General features: G+C 36.6%; 1 protein-coding gene across 3 annotated transcripts in view; it reads right to left on the bottom strand.

Annotated features, from left to right (window-relative positions):
* PLEKHA5 (pleckstrin homology domain containing A5) overlaps positions 1–25,213 on the bottom strand; it is a 206,202-nt gene that overhangs the window by 71,987 nt on the left and 109,002 nt on the right. For all 3 annotated transcript variants that reach the window (XM_079773717.1, XM_079773715.1, XM_079773716.1), the window contains 5 exons: positions 14,248–14,331; positions 13,423–13,543; positions 10,995–11,099; positions 8,735–8,807; positions 1,832–1,932 (listed from right to left, as the gene is read on the bottom strand). In XM_079773717.1, coding sequence (XP_079629843.1) covers positions 1,832–1,932; positions 8,735–8,807; positions 10,995–11,099; positions 13,423–13,543; positions 14,248–14,331 — 484 coding nt within the window. The remainder of the gene's footprint in view (positions 1–1,831; positions 1,933–8,734; positions 8,808–10,994; positions 11,100–13,422; positions 13,544–14,247; positions 14,332–25,213) is intronic.

Raw genomic sequence — 25,213 nt, 5'->3', positions numbered from 1 at the left:
AACAGAAATTACTATCATTGTTACAGATAAAATTTAAATTAAATCAAATAATTACAGAGATAATACACATAATAGTCACTTTTATTGCTATTTTAACCTTCTAGTATTTTTTTAAGAGTCTAAGAACCCAACAAAATGTCCTCGGAATAGTACAAATTCAACAAACCTTTGCCAAATTAATGAGCTAACAACAACAACAACAAAAAACACACAAAAAAATCTAAACTCATGGTCAAATAACATTGTCAGTGTCACACAGTTCTAAATGTATACTTTTTAACAAGGAAGGGGGTGGTACTCAGGTCTGCTAGATTTAATAATAAATTTTACGTCTCAACTTAAATTTTTTCTCAAAAGTACCTGATGTTCATGATGTACTTAAGACTAAAAAAAAACCCAAAAAACGTTGCAAATCCAATCTAATAAAAGAGTAATATGCAAATTGACCATCACTCCAACACACACAAGATGGCTGCCCCCATATGGACACAAGATGGCCACCACAAGATGGCAGCAGGGGAGGACAGTTGGAAGGGACCAGGCCTGCAAGGGAGGGCAGTTGGGGGCGATCAAGCCTGCAGGGGCGGGCAGTTAGGGGTGACCAGGCCAACAGAGGAGGGAAGTTGGGGGCGACAGGCCTGCAGGGAAGAACAGTTGGGGGGGACCCAGGCCTGCAGGGGAGAGCAGTTGCGGGGGACCAGGCCTGCAGGGGAGGGCAGTTAGGGGCACACAGGCTGACAAGGGAGCAGTTAGACATCAATCAGGCTGGCAGGGGAGCGGTTAGGGGGTGATCAGGCTGGCAGGCAAAAGCGGTTAGGGGCAACAGGAAGGCAGGCAGGCGAGCAGTTGGGAGCCAGCAGTCCTGGATTGTGAGAGGGATGTAGGATCGGGCCTAAATGGGCAGTCGGACATCCCTTGAGGGGTCCCAGATTGGAGAGGGTGCAGGATGGGTTGAGGGATACCACCCCCCACCCCGTGCATGAATTTCATGCACCAGGCCTCTAGTATTCTATAAGATCATAAATATACATAGTTGGTGTCTTTTACAGTACTACTAGAGGCCCGGTGCATGAGAATTCATGGACTGGATGGGGGAGGTCCCTGAGCCTGGCCTGCACCCTCTCACACTCCGGGAGCCCTCAGAGGCAGGAGGCTACCCGGCAATCAGGGAAAGGCGACACCCCATCACACCTCTGCTGCCGCCACTGCTGGCAGCGCAAGCCTCGGCCGGCCCTGGTTACCTGTGCCTCAGGCGGCCCTGGGTGGCTGAGGGGACTGGGTGCTGCCATCTTTGAGGGCGTGACAGTCAATTAGCATATTCCCTCCTTATTGGCTGTGGGTGCCACCATCTTTTGAGGGTGGGCCAGTCAGTTAGCATATTCCCTCCTTCTTGACTGTAGGAAGATGTATTTTTTAGTCTTAGGTACATTGTGAACATCAGGTACTTTTGAGAGGCATGAGGGTCAATTAGCATATTCCCTCTTTATTAGATAGGATTCCCCCAAATTTATTATGAAAAATTCAAGCATATAGTAACATTAAAAAAAAAAAAGTAAAATTATCACCAGGACACTGATAGCTATATATTTACCAGTTATTAGCATTTTTACACATTTGCTTTATCTAGAACCATTTGAAAGTATAGACATAAAGCCACTTGACCCCTAAATATATGACTTCCTAACTAAAGGACATTCTCCTCTTCAATCACAAGACTATTAATATATTTAAATATAAAAATGACTGACTGAAATATCTTTTCGTAATAATCTATTTTTTCAATTAATGCAAGATTCAAACTAAGAATTAAAAAGTATGAATATTTCCTTACCTTAAAAGCATATTTGCGATTAATATGATCCTCAGAGGTAAGCATAGCTATCTGAAAACTAGGCAACAGTATGCTTCCCAAGATACCCTCTTCTTTCTCATCTAAGAAATAATTGAATATCTGATTAGAATTTTAAACGTCCTCATGAAGAATTTTCTCAAAACTTATTTTGACCAAATCAAAAGGTTTTTACATATAAATGAACTGCATTCATGTACTGTTTAGTCTGGTACTTTATAAGGTATTTAGGGAAATAGCCGAAGTATATTCTTCTTTACTTTCAACAAGTTCCCTATCCCAGTGGTCGGCAAGCTCATTAGTCAACAGAGCCAATTATCAACAGTACAACGATTGAAATTTCTTTTGAGAGCCAAATTTTTTAAACTTAAACTTTTTCTAACGCCACTTCTTCAAAATAGACTCGCCCAGGTCGTGGTATTTTGTGGAAGAGCCACACTCAAGGGGCCAAAGAACCGCATGTGGCTCGCGAGCCGTGGTTTGCCGACCACTGCCCTATTCTAAGCAAATCAAAATTGGTTCCACACGTCAGAAAAATGTCAATTAGAAATGAAAGCATACATTTGTTTGGCATATATATGGAATTTTACAAAGTCCTCTGACATGTGATTTACTGAAAATATATTAGCATGTAAGAAATGACAGGACTTTATATAATTAATCTACCCACATTCCTATGAGGATTAAAAATGCCCAACAATTTTGAGGCCAGACAAATGCATGGCTCTCCTGCTAACAACCTTCAGGCTTGGCTCAAATGACTCACCAATAAGGCGTTCCTTTACCCATTTTAAAATGCTTCCCAGAGCCGTCACTTCTTCCTGGAACTTTATTACCCTCCACCCTCAATACCTCTGACATACTATATGTTTTTTTCTATCTATCTATCTATCTATCTATCTATCTATCTATCTATCTATCTATCTACTTACCTACCTACTTATCTATCTATCTATCATCTTTCTCTTCTCATTAGAATGTAAACTCCCTGAGTAGTAGATGTTCAAACATTTTTGAGTAAATGAATATACCTGGAAGTATATATTTTAAGCTATACTATAAAAATTCTATGCTTTTCAGAACATATAACCTTGATGATTTGCTTTTATCAGTCATTCTGATATACAATAAAGTTGTGGGAATTACAGGCTTATAAGGTAAGCACATAAAACAAACTTAGGAAAATAAAACATTTATCTTGGCATAGTATGGATTCATATTATTAACTTTGTTTGGGGGCAGAGATGTTTATAAAAGCTGAAATACAGAGTTCGTTGTTAGAGACTCATGAGTCAAGTTAATAAAGCTATGCATTAGGCTGATGAACTCATCAATGAAAAAAACAATAGAAATTTTTTAAAATTTTGCTTGCCATTTTTTAAATCATAAACTTAACAAGGGATTTTTGCCCTCATTTCTAGAATGGTGAACTTCTAAAATAAAAAGCTGCATTAGATAGATATTATTTCTATAGCTTGTCTTACAACATGGAACAAAAATTTGGTTTTACTATACTGTGCTTATTCACTATGCTTATTTGCGATTAATGTGATCCTCAGAGGTAAGCATAGCTATCTGAAAACTAGGCAACAGTATGCTTCCCAAGATACCCTCTTCTTTCTCATCTAAGAAATAATTGAATATCTGATTAGAATTTTAAACATCCTCATGAAGAATTAATTTTCTCAAAACTTATTTTGACCAAATCAAAAGGTTTTTACATATAAATGAACTGTATTCATGTACTGTTTAGTCTGGTACTTTATAAGGTGTTTAGGGAAAATATTAAAAAGCTGAAGTATATTCTTCTTTACTTTCAACAAGTTTCCCTATCCCAGTGGTTGGCAAGCTCATTAGTCAACAGAGCCAATTATCAACAGTACGATTGAAATTTCTTTTGAGAGCCAAATTTTTTTAAACTTAAACTTCTTCTAACACCACTTCTGGTACTCATGAGACATGAGTACCAGAAGTGGTGTTACCTTTTAGACTAAATCTGCAGTTTTGTTTTTTCTTCTTTATATTTGTGAATTACAAATATAAAGAAGAAAAAACAAAACTGCAGATTTAGTCTAAAAGGTAAAAAAAAGATACAAAGTAAGTCATCAATTATCAAGAATGACAGTTCAAAAGAATGAGGGACATTCTGATTTTTAAATCCAATTTTATGTTTATATAAAACAAATCAGAAACAGCTCATAAAGTCATCTTTAGTAAAAAATCATTATCAAATAATACATTCTTCTTTGTGGAAAAAAACTGACTTTCCTAAAGTTATTTGAGAACGTGCAGAGGGAACCCAGCACAGGGCCACTTCCCTGTATGATCATGGATTGTTTCCCAGCAGGACACTAAGTAGCTGTGAGGTCTCAGGCAAGGTATTGATGCTGTGGATCTGTTTCATCAACCAGCAATTTGAGGAAAACAGGACTTACCTCAAAGAATTGTTTTGAGGGCTAAGTCAGTTAATAGACATAAAGAATATAATAATGCACTCTGTCCATATCAAGTGTTCAATAAATATTGCCATTATTATATAAAGTTAAAGACTGCATATAAAACCTTCATCCTTTTTTTTAAAAAAAAAGATTTTTAATTGATTTTTTAGAGAGAGGGAGGGAAAGAGAGAAAGAGAGAGAGAGAGAGAAACATCAATGTGAGAGTAAAAACTTCTATTGGCTGCCTCCTGCATGCCGGCAACCTCTCGCTGTCTCAAGCCCACAACCAGGGCATGTGCCCTGACCAGGGCCTGAACTTTGTGGGACAACACCCAATCAACTGAGCCACACTGGCCAGAGCATCCACTAGATTCTTCAAATGTTCCCAATCAGGGCATTCTTCTGTTTGGTTCTCTATCAAGCCCAAACTGAATAACTGCCTTACTTTCTATCACCCAGAGGGCGTGATATACTGCCAAAGGGCAGGTGGTGAACAATGTTTATAGATGAACAAACTCTCTGTGGGGCTCAGCTGAGCCTTTTTAAGGTTGCACGGCAGTGCAATTTCTCCCTCTGCCCCATCCTACCTCCTGCCCTTCCCTGCCACAGGGAGCGGCCCCCCAGACACTCCCCAATAAGCCATTAATCTCCATCATAGAGCTTGCTTCCTGGGGAACACAAGCTGGGACAGGAACCACAGAATCTCATCATTTGATTGGATTCAAGTGACATTTTAAATACCCGATTTCTACTTCAGCTTTAAAGATGTCGGAGAACAAGATAAGGAATAATTATCATTCCTCACCTAGAATACTTCAATACTCTGTTAACTGGTCTTTTGGCTTCTGGTTTAAGTGCTAGGGAGAATTTTCTAAAATGCACACTCAAATCCTGTTGTTATTCTTGCAGTCAGAGGGAGTTTAAACTCATCAGGATGGCAAACAAATGCCTTTTATGCCCTGATCTACTGTTTAGCCTTTACTTCCTGCTAGGTCTTCAGACATGACCCTCATCCCAGCAATATAAGCCCTATGTGTAATTTTACACATATTCCATGTTCACCCATGTGAAGTCCTTTGCCTAGATCACCCTTCTTTCCTAATTCTTTCCTTATACAGGCCTGGTCAACACTCATTCGACCTTACTGAACACTATGGCATTCTCTCTCACACTCCTTCAGCTAATCTGAGTTCCATAAGGAGAGGGGTTTACATGGTTTACTTCTGCATCTGCTACCTAATAAGAGGTCGGACACATCAAGAGCTCACTGCTAACTACCACATTAGTCAATTTCTACATAATAGCTCCTAATAGTCTTTGCTACTTTCCTTCCCCTTTATAATTCATTCTCCAGTAGCAGTTTGAATCATTCTTATGCTTAAAAACATCCAATTGTTTCCTTACGGCCTTTATGGTAGAATCAAGCTCCAATAAGAGTCCTACATTGGAGCGATCTCCATCTCTCCCATCCATCTCCTTCCTACTGTCAGCCCCTCAGCTTGGTACACTGGTTTCTTTCTGCTCCTTCAATATTCCAAACACTTAAAGCCTTTGCATTACTGCTCCTCCTGCCTGGAATACTGTGCTCACTCTAGCTTCTCCTTGTAATTTAGACCTTGCTATTTAAAATATCTGCTGAGCCAGGCCGAAGTGGCTCAGTTAATTGAGTGCTGTCCTGTGCACCGAAAGGTTGCCTGTTCAACCCCTAGTCGGGGCACAAATGGAAGGCAACTAATTGATGTTTCTCCTCTTACTTCCTTCCGCTCTCTAACAATGCCCTCCATTGAGGATTGAAAAACAAAACACCAAAAACTGCTCAGAGTACCAAACCCAGAGACCTCTCCCCAGTCCCAACTTTCATAATATGACCATACTTTCCTAAAAGCACCTACATGGTCTTTTTTTTAATTTCTTTGAGTTTATTTACTGTCTCTCTGACCTCTCTAGTAAGTAAACTTCTTGAGAGCTCTCTCTCACTAGTGTTTTGACAGCACCTGAAATGAAGCAGGTCCTGCTCAATAAATATGTGGTGAATGAATTAAGTTCCATGGTAAGTTTTGTCAATAGGCTGACTATAGGATAGAACAATCTAAGTGATTTATTCGAGCAGGTTCATGATCTGCCTGCTGTATTGCAAAGCGTAGTGGGAACCTGGGCTTCCATCTGGTATTTGTTGCCAACCTATTGTAAAAAAAATAACAAATCACTTGTTGTCTTTCATTTTCTTTCTGTCTTATTTTCCCTATCTGGAAAACACAAACTGCTCTGTCAAAAAAATTCTGACAGCACACTCCGTGTGTTAGTATACCAGATGCTTTGAGAGATATGGAAAAATGAATGAGGCCAATGTATTCAGCATACAGAATAGATCTGGGTTGGGCTAAAAACTTGTGATTAAGAGAAGTGCTTGGGTGATAATTCTGGCTCTGACACTTACTAGTTGTGAGACCTCAGGCCACCAAATTGACCTTGCTGTCCCTTAGTTCCCTTTTGTATAAATGAGTGAAAGATGTCCCATCTTATCAAATGGCTGTGAGGAAGAGATGAAATAGATCATCTATGTTATGTGCTTAAATACTCAAACAACAACAACAAAAAAAAACACTGCAAACTGTTCTGATCATCTCACTAAAACCTGATAGCTTTTATGTAAAACCTGACATTTTCTGTTGATAAAAATAGTAAAAGTATGTAATATCATATACTTCTTTCGAACCATCTGAAGAACAGAAATGAGTTAAATGTCATTTCTATCCTTTTTGCCCTCCTGCCCCCCCCCCCCCCTTTACATTCCTCCTGTCAGGGGGACCGTACTAAAATTAATTAATACATTGCATACAAAATGCATATGGAATCTCACCCTCAACATAGCTTCTGAACTTACCTTTATTTTTCTCAAATTAAGTGAAAAGTTTTTCTATTTTAATAAGTGATGATGAGCACATTTCCATGGGCAAAAATAATAGCAAATTACAAGGAATTCAGTGTCGTTTTTTTGTTGCAATTAAACATTTAGAAATTTTTACATGAGAAATAGTAACAAGCATTTTCTTGTTCTCATTTAAAGCTTTAAACAGTTTATAAATATACTGAAAAGGAAAGAACAAACTATAAGCTTAGGATGAAAGCCCGAGTTACAACTCCTGACTTTCCTGAAAGAGTGGGGAAACCTTTAAGGAAAATTGTGGAGTATGCTTGGCACTGAACTGAAGATAATACCAAAATTGCAGCCTGACCAACATCTCTATGACAAAATGAAAATTTATAGGTTTAGTTAATTCTGACTCAGCAGCACTTTTCAACCACAGTTTGCAGTGGGGTCGGGGGAGAAGATGAATATAAGTCTGGAAATTTCAAATTTTGAAGGTTAATATGCTTTATTATTGCTTTGATAGAAGACTACAGAATTTTGCCACTATTTTTGGGTACAATCACAAAATAAACTTTAAAAACTGCTGATTGGCCCTAAAATCTTGTCATATATTTATCTAGAATAGTTATAAACTATTAATTACATGTTGACAATCTAATTCTTTTGTGACTGTTTCTAACCTGACTTTAAAGTCGGGAAGAAGTGATTGCTCAGATTCATGATTTTATATTATAGCGGAAGCAGATTTCTATGGCGGGCACAGCCCATGTACACCTTTCACGGTTAGGTACCAACTCTGTAGTACCTAACAGATCCATACAGCATATGAACAGAGGCTCTGACTTAACATTCTACTAGTAATTTACTTAAAACTGTACTAATAACAGAAAACACTTAAAGAAAAAAGGAGTTTATGATATCCAGACAGGGTGAATGAAGACTGCTACTCCATACCTAAGCTAATGCCTTTTATTTCCTCTCCAGCAACACTGATAGCCTGGCATGTATCCTACAACTTTCTCCATCTTTCAGGGAGTTGTCACTGTTTGTTTAAAAAAGGAGGGGCAGGAAGGGATCAGAATGAGTACATTTGTTTGTGATTTTTTAATTTGCCAATACATCCTAGTAGTCTTTGATATTCTAAAATCATTTGCTGGGGAGAACTGGGTGTTTAGTGGACCTACAGCAGATCTGATAAAGCTGACGTGCAAAAAGAAATCTCATCCAACGAATGATTTTTACCTATTAGGCACTGTGTTAAAGGATAACATGATACAGCGAAGATTCATATGCTCTTTACACAAAACAAATCAGATTCGCACCATTAGATTACAGAAACGGGACCAAAATTCAGACTACTCTGTTTGAAAAACTAGTATATCGTCTTCTGTTCTATCTCAATTACTAGTATTATATGTCAATGAAAAAGAGGTTTTCTTGATACTGTTTGTTGACATAAAATAACAGATAGAACTGTAATGTTTTTCTCTTAAAAACACACACAAAACTATCCTATACTTAAGATATATTCTGTTGCAATTATGAAATAACACACTAAGACAGTGGTAAACTCACCTCTATAATAGAAGAGACAAAGGTCAGAAAGCACGAACCAGCGTTTCTTCCACAGCTTCATGCCAGTGCTGTCCTGCATTCAATCAGCACAACAAAGAACTTTGTTTCATTTCAGGAAACTAAAACCCATTTCTGGTGCACTTATTTAAAATAAGCTTTAAAAACGAGGTGTGTTTGATATGGCTACACAGAAATCTAACGAAAAAGCTAATAAAAATTTGGGGTAGTTTTCTAGGGACTTGCATCATATAAAGATATTCCAAAGTACACTTGGTCTCTGAAGAGTAATACAGTCATGTAAAAGGAATACTGCTGAAGCAATCTGATTTGGTTTCACATTTTTAAACAATGTGAAATTCACTCTTCTAGAAACATGTCTGCGAGCCTGAGGATAATGGAACCATGAAGCAGTGCGTGCATTCTGGTAAACCAGATTTAATAAATATGTTAATCGTCAACAAGAAGGAAAATATGTGAGGTGATTTAAAATGACTGTGCTAAAGAAACCTCAGCATATAAGTACATTTCACAAACACAGTTTTCTTTTTACATATACAGTTTGCATTTTGCTCATCCGGCAGAAAAGAGTGCCTATTTGGCAGCTCTTTCTAAATAATTTAGTTCATAAAAATACCAAGCTCAAACAAAATTACAATTTTAATAAAATATATCTTCCCATATGTCCCATTTGCAATAAAGCAGGACTGCAAGAAAATATGAAACATGGATATGAAAAAGATGGAAAGGGGAAAAGAAAGAGGCCAGTTTTGATGTTCATCGATTAATATTTTTTAATTTAGTTCTAGTTGTAACCAGTATCTTATAATGACTTTGAACTAAGAAAATTGTATGGATGAAAATCTCTTTTAAGAAAAATATTTGTTCTTAAAACGGACAGCTATGCCAAAGAAAGGACAAAAATAAAATAAAATAAAGGTACATAGTATTTTAAATTTCCTAATTATATTGTCTTTATTTACTACAGGCACTTTTTAAAAGGTTAGATTTTTAAGCAGCTCTGCAAACAAATATTCTGCTAGTCATACGCTTTATTGCATTGAACTATTTATGCACATTATGTGGTCTTATTAGAAAGACTAGTTAAAAAATCTTTTAACTTAGATAAGTTTAAATATAAGATGGTTAAAATATAGTAAATGATCTCTAAATAAAAATGAAAACTTGAACCAAAGTTACATACCCCATCAATTGAGTAAGAAATTGGCAAAACTAATTTGGGGATTCTTTGGATTTTTAAGATGGTCCTCTTCCAATACATTAGCTAAGCTGCCAACCATCTTTCAGAGGGAGCAACGTTTAATGAATACTTCATATCAAATTCATTATTAGTCTTAAGAATATAATGATTAGGTCATCTGAAAGCAATTAGCAATATTTGACAGAACAAATTATACACCATCAATGAACTATTATTTAATTTGTTCTGTATCACCTGCATACATGTAGAATCAGAGACAGAACAAAACCAGACAAAGGTCTTAAATGCCAAATACATCATCTCAGTTATTTGGTGGTCATTTAGCTGAAACCTAGCTGCAAACCAGAAATTAAATAAGAAAACAGCAGCCTATATGCAGTCAAAATAGATGTCATCAAGCCCAATGTACATGCATCCTTATAATTCCAACACATATGACAAAGTTCCAAAAACATTAGTCATCAGGTTTCCCAGACAATAGAACAATATATAGCCCAACTTATCAAGGTCTTAACCATGTTTGGGCAAACAGGAAAACAAGAAAAGAAAAAGAAAAGAAAGAGAGAAAGAAAATAAAAAACAGCATTAAGAAAGAGGCCTTGAGAGCACAGAAGCAAAATCTGGGAAAAATCTTAAATTATGATCAGATTTCTCTATAAATTAAGTATATAATTATATATTTCTCTAATGATTTTTATATGAACAGAAAAATGAACAATATCTCTGGATGGTGTTTATTTTTCAGTTTAAAAAATACTTCTGCTCCCCAAATTTTGGCATGTTATTCCTAACATTTCATACAGCATATATTTAACTTCAAATCTAGACCTACCTATAACAAACACACAGTCCCTGTTCTAACCATCGTCCTTTTCTTGCCTCATTTGTTCCCCTAACATCCTTAGTGTTGATAGAAGTGAAAGAATCTGGGTGGCTCCTCTAAGGCCCTTCTCCATTTTACATAACTGTCTCAGCAACATTCAACCGAAAAGTCCCTTTTATTCTGTCCTGTTCCCACATCAAATAGGAAAAAATAAATACCTGTTTATAAAGCCAACCTCGTCTGACCACTGGTGCATTAGGGTTCCTTTTAATTGAATTTGATCTCTTTCCAAAATTATGAACCTTTTTCGAAGCCCGTGAGGTCTAAATAGAAAAAAAAGCACAAGGTGGTATTAATGATTAGATATTTGAGTTTATTTTTCATCCTCACAATTTTAATCTCTTTTCAGATTCCTCTGAAACTTGCAGGACTTAAATCTTTTCAGATGAATTATTGCAACTCTGCTTTTGCTGGCTTAGTTCTTCCAAGTGTAATAATTCTGCACAAAGACTTCTTCCCCCAGGATATTACAAAGGATCACAGGTTTTACAATCTCTTCTTTAAAAGATGGACATACAATTTCTAAAAAGGCACCGGGGATGGCAGTATTTTGCCCTACCTGCTACATAAATTGAATGAACCCTGAATAAAAATTATTAACAAATCTTGAAGAATAAACCAAAAGAAAGAACTTTATGCATTATATCTGCATTGAATAGTGTTTTTTTCAATTACAAAAAATTAGCAGCAGGTCACAAGAGAAATATTCAGATATATAAAACATTAAGCAAAGAAATCACACATCAAGTCAAAACAAGGCTTAATGTCATGGACAAATCTGAACTTGAATGATACCAGACAGATGGTGTTTACTATATTCTTAGAAGTACACATAAGGATATACAAACTTGTAAGATACTGCTGTGTTTAGCATAACGATTTATTTTGGCATAAATGGTAGTAGAAACCAATGAACATAAAAACAAAGAAGCTGAATTTTAATTTCTGTATGAAAGTAAGTAATTTCAAGTGATCTCTTATTTTCCAACTTACTTAGAATCTTAAAAAGCTAGCTTATTTTATTATAATTTTTTGTTTTACCTAAAGCATGTGTGTTTTTTAAAAAAATAAATTTTACTTTACTTTTAATGTTTAAATATAATCTAAAACTCAAATGATACAAAAAGATATACTAGGACCAGTCTACTTCTTTCTCAGCTCTGGACACGAGCACCCAAAGAATCACTGTGTGTGCATCTTTGTGTTTATCTACCTCAAATAATTGTTTTCACAGATATGGAATATCTTCCCGCCCCCATCAAATGACTTAATATATAATATCTACTATTCTGTTCCTCTTATTTCTTGGAGCTCACTAAATAAAGAAAATGGCTATTTACACTCTTGTCTATGCTATAAAACTTTTAAACTTTGTAAATCAGATAAGTGAAAAAATGGTGTCCTTTTCTGGTTTTCACCGGCATTTTTTCATATTATGAAGGATCTGAGCACCTTTTTCACATATTTTTAGAAAAAAGCTATTTTTCCCCCTTCTGTAAAGTGATTTTACATATTTGCCCATTTAAAAACTGGGTTTGTAAGCCTTTTTCTTATTGATTCATAGCACCTCTTTAATTATAAAGGAATTATTCTTTGTTACATGGATTGCAGATATATGCATGCATGATAATTTTTTATGTTTGAATCTCTCAATTTAAGTTCTGAGTTTTATATCATTTTTAGAAAGCCCATTCACATTCTGAGTTTCTTCTTTTCCTTTTCTTTCTTTCATATTTTTATAGACTTTTAGAGAGAGGGGAAGAGAGGAGGGAGAGAGAAACATCAATGTGAGAGTGAAACACTGATTGTCTGCCTCCTGCACACCCTCTATTGGGGATTGAACTCAAAACTTGGGCATGTGCTGGGACTGGGAATTAAACCAGCAACCTTTTGGTACATGGGATGACACCCAACCAACTGAGCCACACTGACCAGGACCTTTCTTTCTTACAAACAAACAAACAAACAAACCTTTCATTGTTTTCATTAACATTTCAATACCTGATCTACCTGGAAAATTTTTGGTGTAAAGTATGAGGCATCGATCCAACTTTCTTTCTAGACAATGACTTAGTGGACCCTAATCCACCTATAATTTTTCTAGATTTTAATTAAAATTATTAATGAAGCATTATAATATTCAGTTATCCTACTAGCATTTTATATTATACAAGAACTACAAATTATATAATTATTTACATTTATCTTTAAAGAGTGTCAGACTGCTCACTCCAGGCATACTTAATAGGAATTTCTAGGCCCTTATATTAATCTTCACCTTTAAAACTTAAGTTGATTCAATAAATTGCTATTCTTTCACACAAGCATCCATTACATTTGTAAAATTATTCAAAATCTGAACTCTGTAATATTTTAAAAAATGTAAGTCATTGCATGATTAACACATAATCTTATTACTTTATATTCCAAGCCATTGCTTATGTCAATTACTGCGAATGTAATTAGGTTCATGTAATAATAAAAATGAAATGATTATTCTATAATTAGAAAATCTACTGAGAGTCATAGCAAGATACTATCAATTATACCAGCTATCAATAATTAACAGTAAGCAAAATAACTTACTCTGCCTACAGGGCTCATTGGATGTACTGCGTAATCTGAAGTCATGTTATAGTTAGAAGCTTCGTTTGTCATACTTATAGATCGTTCCTTCTTGTCTTCCGATGTCATAGTTGGAACAGTCCTGAAAATATATGTCAGAATGCTAGAACTTGCTGAGTATTTAAACTGCTTTACAATAAAGCTTACCTAAAGTTAACAATGCTAGAGAGTCCTACTTTCTCAAAAAAAGTGGATACAGAGGACTTAATGTTTACAACTACTTTAATACTTCTCCTAATCACAACGTAAGTAAATATGTTTATTTTAATAAGCGTTAATAGATAATCTACTTGGAAATGTAAAAATTTAGTTACAAGATTAGCTATTTAAGACTGAAAACAGTAACAGCGATATCAATAACTAATATTTGTGAACAGATTTCTTGATTAAGGTATTTCCACACATATTTCATTTGATGCTTATAAAAATCCCGAGAAATGGTAATTAGCACTATCTCTGGTTTAATGATGAGGAAACTGAGCTCAAGTTAGTTTCATAGTCTGACCAAGTTTATAGCTTCTGACCTTACACCCTGGGTTCGTGAAATATCTCTTTTTGAACTACTGGATACACGTCTTTTGAAATTATATTCCTTATAAAAACATTTCTTGGTAATATTTCTATACCACTCATAATAAACAGATGTCATTCTGTTATTATACTTAACTGCACATATCCAGATAAGTAAACTGTTAAATTGTACTGCATTAAGTAAAATATGGGTAACAGCAATAGCAATGCGAATGCCATTATGAACAGAGGCATTCTATGAAACTCTGTACTTACTGTTCATTCACCACAAAAATACAATTGTCCTGTGATGGCTGTCCTGTGACTGGGTGTTTACAGGTCACTTTCCTTTCATTATGGCTGAAAGAAAAGAGAAAATGTATGTATGTACTTTCATTATCGTAAATATTTTTCTAATATTCTTATAGCAAAATAGCCACTTCTATATTAAAACATTGAAGTTAGTGAATAAAAGATGAAATTCAAACCCGTAGCTGTTGAAATATACCTTCTTTACTACCCACTGTGTGTACACATGTAAATGCCACTTACAGTTTTACAATACAGATAAGCTCAACCCTCCAGTCTGACCTCAATTCTTTCTTCCCACTATTTTATAAATAAAGTTGATTTGTTTCCATGGTCAATGCATTTTGATAGGTAGGCTACAAAAGTGAGTACTAGTATCTACCCACCTCCATTAATTTGTATTTCAATTTAAGCACTTAATGCTAAAATTCACACATGGGGGGAAAATTAACAGTACTACTGTAAGGGCACTAGCACATTAACAAATAGTACCATTTGAAGAGCAGTAACTTATGGTGTTCTGTTTTACAAAAGAATTGCTATATAAATAATGTAATGGGATTGCTTTTTGTGATACCTGAGGAAAATATGCTATAGAAAAGTGGAATATGCAGGAGAAAATAAAAACCTTAAATAAAACGTAAAAACAGAAATAAAAAAAAAATCTACTTGTTATGTGTGCTGAAAAAAGTTTGCTTTGAATTTAAGGGATGACATCACTTCTCACCCTTTTGGCTAAGATCACGTGAATTAAAGAATGACTATTTTTTTTTGGGGGGGGGAGTAAGACCTTAACATAAGAAATACTATTCTTTCAAGGTTGAGTGATAAGATTAGGTCTTCTACTGTCTTCTTGAAATAAGAGTAGAAAATATCCCCAACTATTTATCTAGCTAAGCCAAAGATATTAGATGCCCAAAGTAATATGCAATATACATTGACATAGAACATATCATCATGTTAAAATTAACATTTTTTCCATTGGGTTTTATCCATAAAACAACCTAACATTGGTATGTTTTAACTTAGAAGATTTACTTTCATTACGAAGAAAAATTCCAAAAGGTTATATTGAATACTGCTTTTAAATCTTCAAAGATTATTACATGTGCGCTGAATTTTGGGAACTCTACAACCACAAGCCACAAACTTTCTGGCAAACTTTAGATACTTAAGTTCCTTTTCCAAATCCTAACTGCCATTAATATTTTACTGGTAACTCAGTACTTGAAATTCTAGCCATTAAATAAAACTAAAACCATATAGAAGAAAAAGTACAGATACAGTTTTTTTAAAAAATTACACATTGACTGTTATTATCTTTTTTTAAAATATATTTTATTGATTTTTTACAGAGAGGAAGAGAGAAGGATAGAGAGCTAGAAACATCGATGAGAGAGAAACATCGATCAGCTGCCTCTTGCACACCCCCTCTCTGTTATTTACAAAACATACGTTTTCAATCAGCCTAAACTTGCCATCTTTTTTGTAGTCACAGGTTTGGTTGCTGTTGGTTTTTTTGAAGGGCCTCAACATTCAAATCAGGGGTACCATCCGTTTCACTATAATACTTGTGCAGTAGTGTGTTCCAGTGCGATTCATCTATTAGGGAACAATCTGAGCATCATATAAATTCCATATTTGTTCATGCATGAACCTGTCTGTGGGAAACTCCAGGAGAATGCAGAAAACTGCACCCAACAGAATTCCAGCCACATGGGTGCACACACATCACACATCTGCACAACTTCAACCATTTGCCAGCGACTTGAGGTCATTGCCTGTTTTATGACGCACACTCATCCACACGTGATAAAACTTTCTGTCTAATTCCATACATCCCTACTTCCAACACTTCCCAATAACTCACAAGCTGAAGCCCTTGCAATGTCCATTTCCACAAGCAAACTGCAGGTCTTTTTCAAGGCAAAGTGTATTTGCAGTATTTTTGTATTTCCTATCCATTTAATGTGTGTGAAACAGTGCAACCACCTTTATTAGGTTCCTGTGTTTATTTGTATGTGTGACTAAGTAACTTTTTTGAGTGGTATGCTCTGAAACCCATTTTTAACAGAAGCCCCATGCTTTTCATTGCCCAATTTTGCACAGTGGGGTGATTTTTAGGAACATATGTGTTGTGTTATAGCAAAACTGACTGTGCTACTATGTTAAGAAGTAACATACCTCTCTCTACTATTAGAAAATACATTTGAGGCTTTGCTAGACAAGGTGTCAGATTTAAAATCCTTGCCAGGGATTTTTACGCTTCATAAATGAAAAGGAAACACTGGAAGATACGGTTTTACATAAATTTGTGTTTCTAGAGGAATATGTACTTACAAAGAAGGTATGAAACTCGGGTCTTGATATAAAACATACGGTCACAGAGCAAACTAATTCCCATCTTGTCTCTGAACTCACTGTGGCACAGCAAGAAGTCCAAACTTTTCTAAATATAACCCTAGGTGTTCATCTATTCTCCCTTCCAGATATCTGTCTGTGAAATTTTAATACATAGGTTTAGATCCGTAGTTCCCAACTAGGAGTGATTTTATCTCTCAGGAGACACGTGGAAATATCTGGCAATAGTTATGAATGCCACAACTGGGAAGTTACTACTGGTATAATGGGTAGAAGCCAGAGCGCTGCTAACCACCTTACAATGAACAGGGACGTTTTCGACATGAAGTAGTAGCCAGGATGAAATGTCAACAGGACAGATGCTGGGAAACGCTGCGCCAGGTTTTCACAGCCCTCTAATGATGAACTTGAATGCATACGCCACATGCATTATTTTTCTAGAGACAACAGAGGCTGCAGGAAATAATGGCAGTTGAGAGTACAGGTTCTGCCGTCAGAATCCAGCTCCTCCACTTCCTCGCCATGTGGTGATCTTAGGCAAAGTACTTTATCTCTCTATACCTCCATTTCCTCCATTTGATAACCAACAACCTGTATCCTAGCTACTGTTAAGATTTTCAGAACTGCCCTAGGTACTGGAGATAGTAGTGAACAAAACAAAACAAAATTCCTTGCCCCCACTTTCTAGTGCAGATATTCATGAGGATTTAGAGTGAACGGTATAAACGTGCCCTGAAACACAAGTCCTCGATAATTACTTACTTTTATTATCAACTACAGGACAATCATCTTATGTCGTTGTCATTAGATTAGTGCTCGTTAACTGTTTAAAGCAGTTTAAATCAGCACTTACCCAAGTAATGGTTTAAAACTCATGCTATTCCACTACTCATTATATACATATATATAAAAGAATAAAGATGTGGGCTCTCTTGGTTTTCATGCTTCTGGTAAAAATACCTGCCCCTAATATGTCAAAAGGATAGGGCAGAAAAGTAATCCATATATATAAAAGCCTAAGCAACCGAACAACAGAACGACTGGTCGACCGGTTGCTATGAAGCGCACTGACCACCAGGGGGAAGATGCTCAACACAGGAGCTGCCCCCTTGGTGGTCAGTGCGCTCCCACAGTGGGAGCACCACTCAGCTGACTGACCTGTCCCGGCAGCCCACCAGCCCGGCGGCAGCCACTCATTCTCTTAGTAGTCCTGCAGGTCCAATCTCTGGGCCAGGCACCGACAGACTGGCACCGCCTGCACGATCCCTCGGGCACCACGGCTGCTTCCCCTCCCTAGACGCTCCGCAAGAAAGAAATGATATAAAAGCGGCTGCCCGGTGGCTCCCGACAACCCGCGTGAACGTCAGCGGGACGGATCTGGATCGTGGGACAGATCTGGATCCCAGGCCGGCAAGGACATCCCACAGCCCCGCCCGGAGGGCCGATCGCTTTCTGGCCCCTCCCTCAGCCCCCTCAGGACAGGGGCCAGACACAGGGCTCATGGCTGGCAAGCGTCGCTGCGGTGGCACAAGCCTCTCCCGATCAGGACTGACTGGGCGTCCTGACAGGAGACATTTGCAAATATCTGGCAATAGTTCTGAATGTCACAACTGGGAAGGCGCAGCAGGGCCGGGATGAGTGGGAGCAGCAGTCGGCGATGGACTGCTGGTTTTGGCCCAATCCCCACAGGCCACGCCGAGGGACCCCACCCGTGCACGAATTTGTGCACCGGGCCTCTAGTTCCCATATAAAAGCTCCAGAGGAATATCATGTTTTTATGCTAGCAAAGGCAGTACGTGAGCAGGTTCTTAAATAGTGACAACACTTAAAAAAACAGACTCAGCTCTTCTAGGGAGTTCAGGTCTGAAGGAAATAGGTCATATTCACTAGCTCAATCTGAGGATCATGCTGTATCAAAGGTCCAGAAAAAAGGATGAAATCAATGCCAGTTTTAGAAAAGACATCAAGAAATTGACAAACAGCAACACAAACTGCTTGCTGTTCGGCATTATGCCCTCTTCACTATTTACTCCCAGACATTTAATCATTTACTATAACTAGAAGATCAAAGGAAAGACCTGCTTATTTAAAGCCTCTATGGAACTATTTCATTCAATAATAATTTGGTTTGAAAGGATCTTAAGATGAATAAACAGTTGAGTATAAACTGGTGTATATAGTTCTATCAAATTATATACACAACAAATTAAAAAGGACATGTTTATCAGCGAGAGAAGTTCATTAGTCGACCCAATGGCTTTTCAAATTGTGTATGTGTGTGAATCAAACAATAAATCATGTACGTAACTGTACCGGAGAAAAGCGAGGCGGAGCTGTGCTACTTTCAAGCAGTTCTGAGCTTTCTGGTAGCCTACATAAAAAGGGAAAGCTGATCAACTACAGAGTTCCTATAACCTATTTATGGAAACAGCAAGTTACTGCAATTCTAATAGCAGGTGCTTTTATATAACAAACAAATTGCATGGCAGCGCTCTGAAGCTAGGGGAGGCCAGTATTTGTGTCCCTTCCAGGGTCACTGGAGTGAGACAACCTTTTGTTATTGTTGGGTCCACATCCAGCCTTCCCTCAGCAGAAGGCTCACAGAGGAGGATGACAATGGCATCTCTATAAAACGGAAAGACCCCGCCCCCAAGAGGTGCATAAGATGCACACAATGCACATTTCAAATATAAACCCCAATAAAATGAGGAGAGAGGAAAAAGCACTTGCTCAATAATACAGGGTGTTTTAAATTTCTAGTAAAATGATAAAAGTCAGTGATACTTAAGTAATTATTTCATTCTTAAGTGTTTTCAAACTACTTTAAGGAAAAATGAAGGTATTCAACACAATTAACAATGGGCTGACTTATATAACATGTGGTTGAAAAACTCCTGCTATCCATTAATAGGCCAAAACTATGCAATCTTTATTCAGTGCAAGAAACCATAAATCATATAGGTAATATACCCTATAAAAGGTTCTTTAAAACATTAAGATTTATATAACTTTTGCAAAAATAAGTATGGCCCTAACCGGTTTGGCTCAGTGGATAGAGCGTCGGCCTGCGGACTGAGGGGTCCCAGGTTCGATTTCGGTCAAGGGCATGTACCTTGGTTGTGGGCACATCCCCAGTGGGGAGTGTGCAGGAGGCAGCTGAATAGATGTTTCTCTCTCATCGATGTTTCTACCTCTCTCTCCCTTTCCCTTCCTCTCTGTAAAAAAAAAAAAAAAAATCAATGAAATATATTTAAAAACAAACAAACAAACAAACAAACAAAAAATAAGTATGGTACCGAGTACTAGATTAAAAAAATTAAAATAAAAAATGAGAGCAATCAATGTTACACTGATTAGTACATATCATATTCTTTGAAACAAGTATAGAAAGGAGCTATGCCTGATTTAAAAAATAACAACATTATGACTTCAAGGAGATATGGTTATTTATAAGCATGTAATATAGTAGCACTGAGTGGCCTCTCTTATTTAGCTAGGCACCCTCACAGTTGTCGCAAACTGGCTGCTTTAGTCTAAAATATCATGGGCAGACCACAAGGTCCGAGGGCGAAATGAAAAGTTTCTCTTTACATATACATTTTCAAAAAGTTTCCCCAAATCTCCCTGGCCATCTTTTCCTAGAATGTCACACTAGCCAGATGTATGCCTATGCCTAATCAAATCAACGGTAAGTGAACTTACATCAATTAAGAGTCTCAACTTGGCCTGCTGCCCTCCTAGAGGAGAGTGAATAAAATAAGTTTCTATTATACCAGCAAGAAAAAGTTGAGAAGGGAGGCTCATCGCAAAGAAAACACTTCATTTTTCTTAGAGAGGGCAACTCACATCTGTTCCAAGAAAACACTTACACTAGAATATTCAAAACTAGATTTCGCCATTCTACCTGGTAAAAGAAAAAAATGGTTTTATAAACTATTTCCTTTGAGAAGCTTTGGAAAGGTAAAGAGGGCGATTTTACAGAAAGTCAAAGAACTCTTGAGGTTTTATTTCCACTCTCAGAAAATGTTTTAAAAATGTTTTGGCCAATCAATAACTATGTCCGGGCAACTTCTTTGCAATTCTCTCCTGTGAGAGTACTTGTATTTGTGTACGTGTGTGTGTGTGTGCATTAAAAACACCTTTATTTTAGGGGTAACCTCAGTTACTGTTTTACTACAAAATTCATTCTCTTTTCTAATTTAAGAAATAAATATTGAAATTTCTACTAATGTATTGTCAATAAGAACCAATATAACTCTTCTGAGTGGAATGTTAGACAAAGCAAGCTTTATTAGGTAGTGTTTTGTATGTGCAACCATAGCAATGAGGTTGAAAATTTATCCACTATGCATAAAAAATACGTATTTTACAAACTCTGTCTGTCCCACAGAAGAAATTGCGGTTGCCTCTTATTAAACTCAGATGCAAACCATTTGCATGCTTTGCTCTGAATCATGTATTTCTCCTGAGAAAGAAAGAGGACTTAATTTAGTATAAGAAAAATAGGATATCATAGTGGTTTGGCAATTCTTCTGGCAACCCTGGGAATGGAGCCAGTATCATGACTTGGGACTTCTACAAGGACCCAACCCATAAAAGCAGCCACATCCACAATGTTGTCAGGTTGGAACAAGGCAAAAGAGATGTGGACACTATGGAAGCTATTGTATTTCTCAATTTTAGGTAGAAAATTATAGAGCCAACAGTTCACATGTGTAGTTACAACTCTTGATTTCAGTACCCTTATACTCAAACCAAAAAAAGTACTGTAAATTCTGTTTAGACTTGGTTTTAGTATACTCTCAGTCAATTATACGCTCCAGCTTGTTTTAAAGTTGAATAGCTTCTATCAATTGCAATCATAAAGCCATATCACTTTGAGACTCAAACAGTCTCAAATTAGGTAAACAAACAAACAAAAAGCCACATTTGTAGCAGTGACTTAGTTATTAAATTAGTTATCTCATTTATTAAATCAACTGGCTTTATGGTAGTCCAAGTAACTTTTTAAAAATGTTTTTATTGATTTTTAGAAAGGAAGAGAGAGAGGGGGGGGAGAGAGAGAGAGAGAGAGAGAGAGAGAGAGAGAGAGAGAAACGTAAATGATGAGAATCATTGATCAGCTGCCTCCTGCACGCCCCACACTGGGGACAGAGCCCGAAACCGGGGCATGTGCCCTGACCGGGAATTGAACCATGACCTCCTGGTTCATAGGTCGACACTCAACCACTGAGCCACACCGTTGGACCAAGTAACTTTTAATATACTGTTAAATGTAAAATTCATTAATGTTTTATACAAATATCGATTTTCATTTTTTAATAAAAAGGAGGAAAATGTTATGCTGAAATCTGACTACCACAATGACCATTCTTGCAAGTTATTTTTAAACTGAAAATATGATAGCATGAAAAATTGTGCCGACAATTAAAGGCAATGTTCTAAGAACAAAAGAAAAACACTAAGAGCGCCCTGTCTTTTTTGGAGAAACTGAATTCTTGAGCCTTGGTTATGTGAAGAAGTAACCACCAAGTTAGAAGTCTACAGGATTGTAATTTTTTTTCCCAAAACATGAAAAGTGTATATGTCCTTTCCCCACATTTAGTTCTAAAATGCCACTTGCCTTTAACTTAGAATCAACTGCTTCCAGACATCCTGCCCAAACCTCAGTGGTTCATTTACCCACCATCTACAAATTCTCCTTAAGGTCTTAGCCCATTATCTTCTACCCTCTCTCCTCTCATCATTTAGAAAATGGATCATCTCAGATTTCCGGAGGGAAAGAAAGAACTCAGGTGGGAGCACCTCACTGATGCAGCCTCCCTCCCAGCATTCAATTCCAAACTCATCGCCTTAATAACTACCACGTGGGCATCACACTCCGTGCTGCTCGCACCCTCAGTTGTGTCACACACTGGACTTGAAACTTGACAATCAATCCCCATACAGACCCTCGGAGGCAGTGGTTCTCAACCTTTCCAATGCCGCGACCCTTTAATACAGTTCCTCATGTTGTGGTGACCCCCAACCATAAATTTATTTTCGTTGCTAGCAGGGTCGCCTAAGACCATCGGAAAACACAGATATTTACATTACGATTCATTAACAGTAGCAAAATGACAGTTATGAAGTAGCAACGAAAATGATTTCATGGTTGGGGGTCACCACCACATGAGGAGCTGTGTTAAAGGGCCGCGGCATTAGGAATGTTGAGAACCACTGCTCTGAGGCATTCCTACCTTCGCTTTACGGTGGGTCCACAGCATGGACGAAGTTGTCCAAGGTCTGAGCTGCATCCTTTTCAGATCCTCACCTTTCAAATGCTGCCCCTTCCCGGACTCTCATCACAACCAATGAGACTCTTCGGTTCTGCCCTACATCTTCTCCCGTTTCCTGCTCAGTGGTCAAAACAAACAAACAAAATACAACAAAACACCAAGCTTTCCTTAGAGGCCCTTCCCCTCTTCCACGGACCGGGAACACGCAGCCGCCCTGCTGTGCCTCTCCTCTCCTCGCCTCCTCCCATGTCACTGCCAAGCATCACCCCACGTCTACGTCTATCTGAAGTTCGGTAATGAAACCTTTCCAGATTCTAATTTCGGTTTAAATCCACTCTCTCGTTTCTATCTTCCTATTCTCTATGGCTTCTCAGTCATCTTCCACTCTTCGCTCCTCAGATAAAATTATCACATGTTTACAAATGGTACTTCGCATTTCCCTGATTTATAGGTACAAAAAAATTTAAGTACAAATAACAACAAATGTAAAGCATGCGTTTTATAAAAGCACCCAACAGAAATGGAAAATATTGCTTTTAACAGTGGGAAAATATCAGTTTGAGGTGATGTTGCAAGTCTAATGCTGAAAGCATTATTTCAGACTAGAAACAATACAGATAGAAAATAAAAATTTCAAAATATGAGGCTCATATACAAATTTATCTGTTTTAGTTTTTGGTTATTTATCGATAATTTCTAAATCTCACGAAAAACAAAACAAAACCCACCTTCTGAAACAAAATCAACATACACATTTAGAATCTAAAAAATATACACTTGATAATAGATTTTCAAGAATTTTTGCAAGTAACATAAGAAAAATTCAATTTAACACCATGCTCGTTATGAACAAAATGTAACTATCACATTCATAACTGTTATCCACCTGAGTGTTATGACACAATTACATTTTAGATCACTTGTAAATTATATTATAATTCTTTCACTTGTAAGTCATCTGAGTGATCTTTAACTTAAATGGGAAGTTTAAATGATACGTTACAGTTAAAACATAAATATGATTCTTAAAATATACACAACCACAAAAGTAATTTAATTTTCTACCAAGAATTCAAGAATTAGGTGATGTTTCTGGTTGCCAACCAGAAATCACCCTATGAGATTAGACAGCTAATAACACCATCATTGCTTTAGTCCAGGCACTTATGTTCCCAAGACTCTTAAAGTTCCTACCAAATATAAGCTAAACTTCAATGTGCTAGCAGAGTAAGATTTCTTAAAAAGAAGTAAAATTATGTCACTTTGTTGCTTTAAATCATTGTTGCCTCTCTGCCCTATTTTTAATGTAAAACACAATGGTTTACGTACAGCTATAATTTAAGGAATGCGAAGCCTGACTGTTTGATCTACGGTTAAAGTTTACCATTGAATGGAAATCTATACAAAAAGCACTTTTGAAGCCACAGAACAATGAAAATGATGACAGGGTGTATTTTAGTGGTTTAAAAGAATGCTTTTTGAAAATTTCTAGTCACCTGCATAAAAATACTATTAATTGCAAAAGCCTACTGGGGTTTTTAAAATAAAACTAAGGTGTTTTAAGAACACCAACTCAGAAATATGCCAGCAGTAGACATATTCTTCTTGGCATTTGAAAGTAATAATGTGACAAATACCTGAATTAATGAAATTTTAGGACTATATGCATCTATCTCCTTATATTCCCTAATGAATGCTAAGTAGAAATGTTTTATTTTATTACAACATGTATTAAATGGAAGGAAGCAAACAAATTAGAAAAAGTTAAATTTAAGCATCATGTCTTTCATGTGCCATCTATTACTTGAATGTTAACCTAATTCTAACCTACATATAACCACAAAATTTAAAAAAGAACCAGTTATTTTATTGTAGATGAGACATTCTTTCCTAGAGTCAAACTGATAGAGTAAATAACTCAATACAAATAGAAAAAAAATCAGTAAGCATTTAAAATTACTATGCTTCATTCAATAGCATTTATTTTGATACTGCATGAGCTGTATCTAAAGTTTAGATTCTAAACAATCACTTCAGGAACAAAAAGATAGTTACTAATAAGTCAAATGATACCTCTAAAAAAATGATACCTCTATGAAACAAAAAGATTTTATTAAAAAAAGGTAGACTTTTTTTCAAAATGGCTAAATTATAGTGTAACTTAAGTATCTTCGTTCATTCATTTGAGACAGACATTGGTGACATAGCCTTGATAACATTATAAACAAATAGAGTAATAAATAAAAATGCAAAGAGGAGCCTAATTAGAGATTGATGGTGATTAGAAAGGGAAG

The sequence above is a fragment of the Cnephaeus nilssonii genome (genome assembly GCF_951640355.1).
Source record: "Cnephaeus nilssonii genome assembly, chromosome: 6".
Taxonomy (NCBI): domain Eukaryota; kingdom Metazoa; phylum Chordata; class Mammalia; order Chiroptera; family Vespertilionidae; genus Cnephaeus; species Cnephaeus nilssonii.
This window is presented reverse-complemented; position numbering and strand designations above follow the sequence as displayed.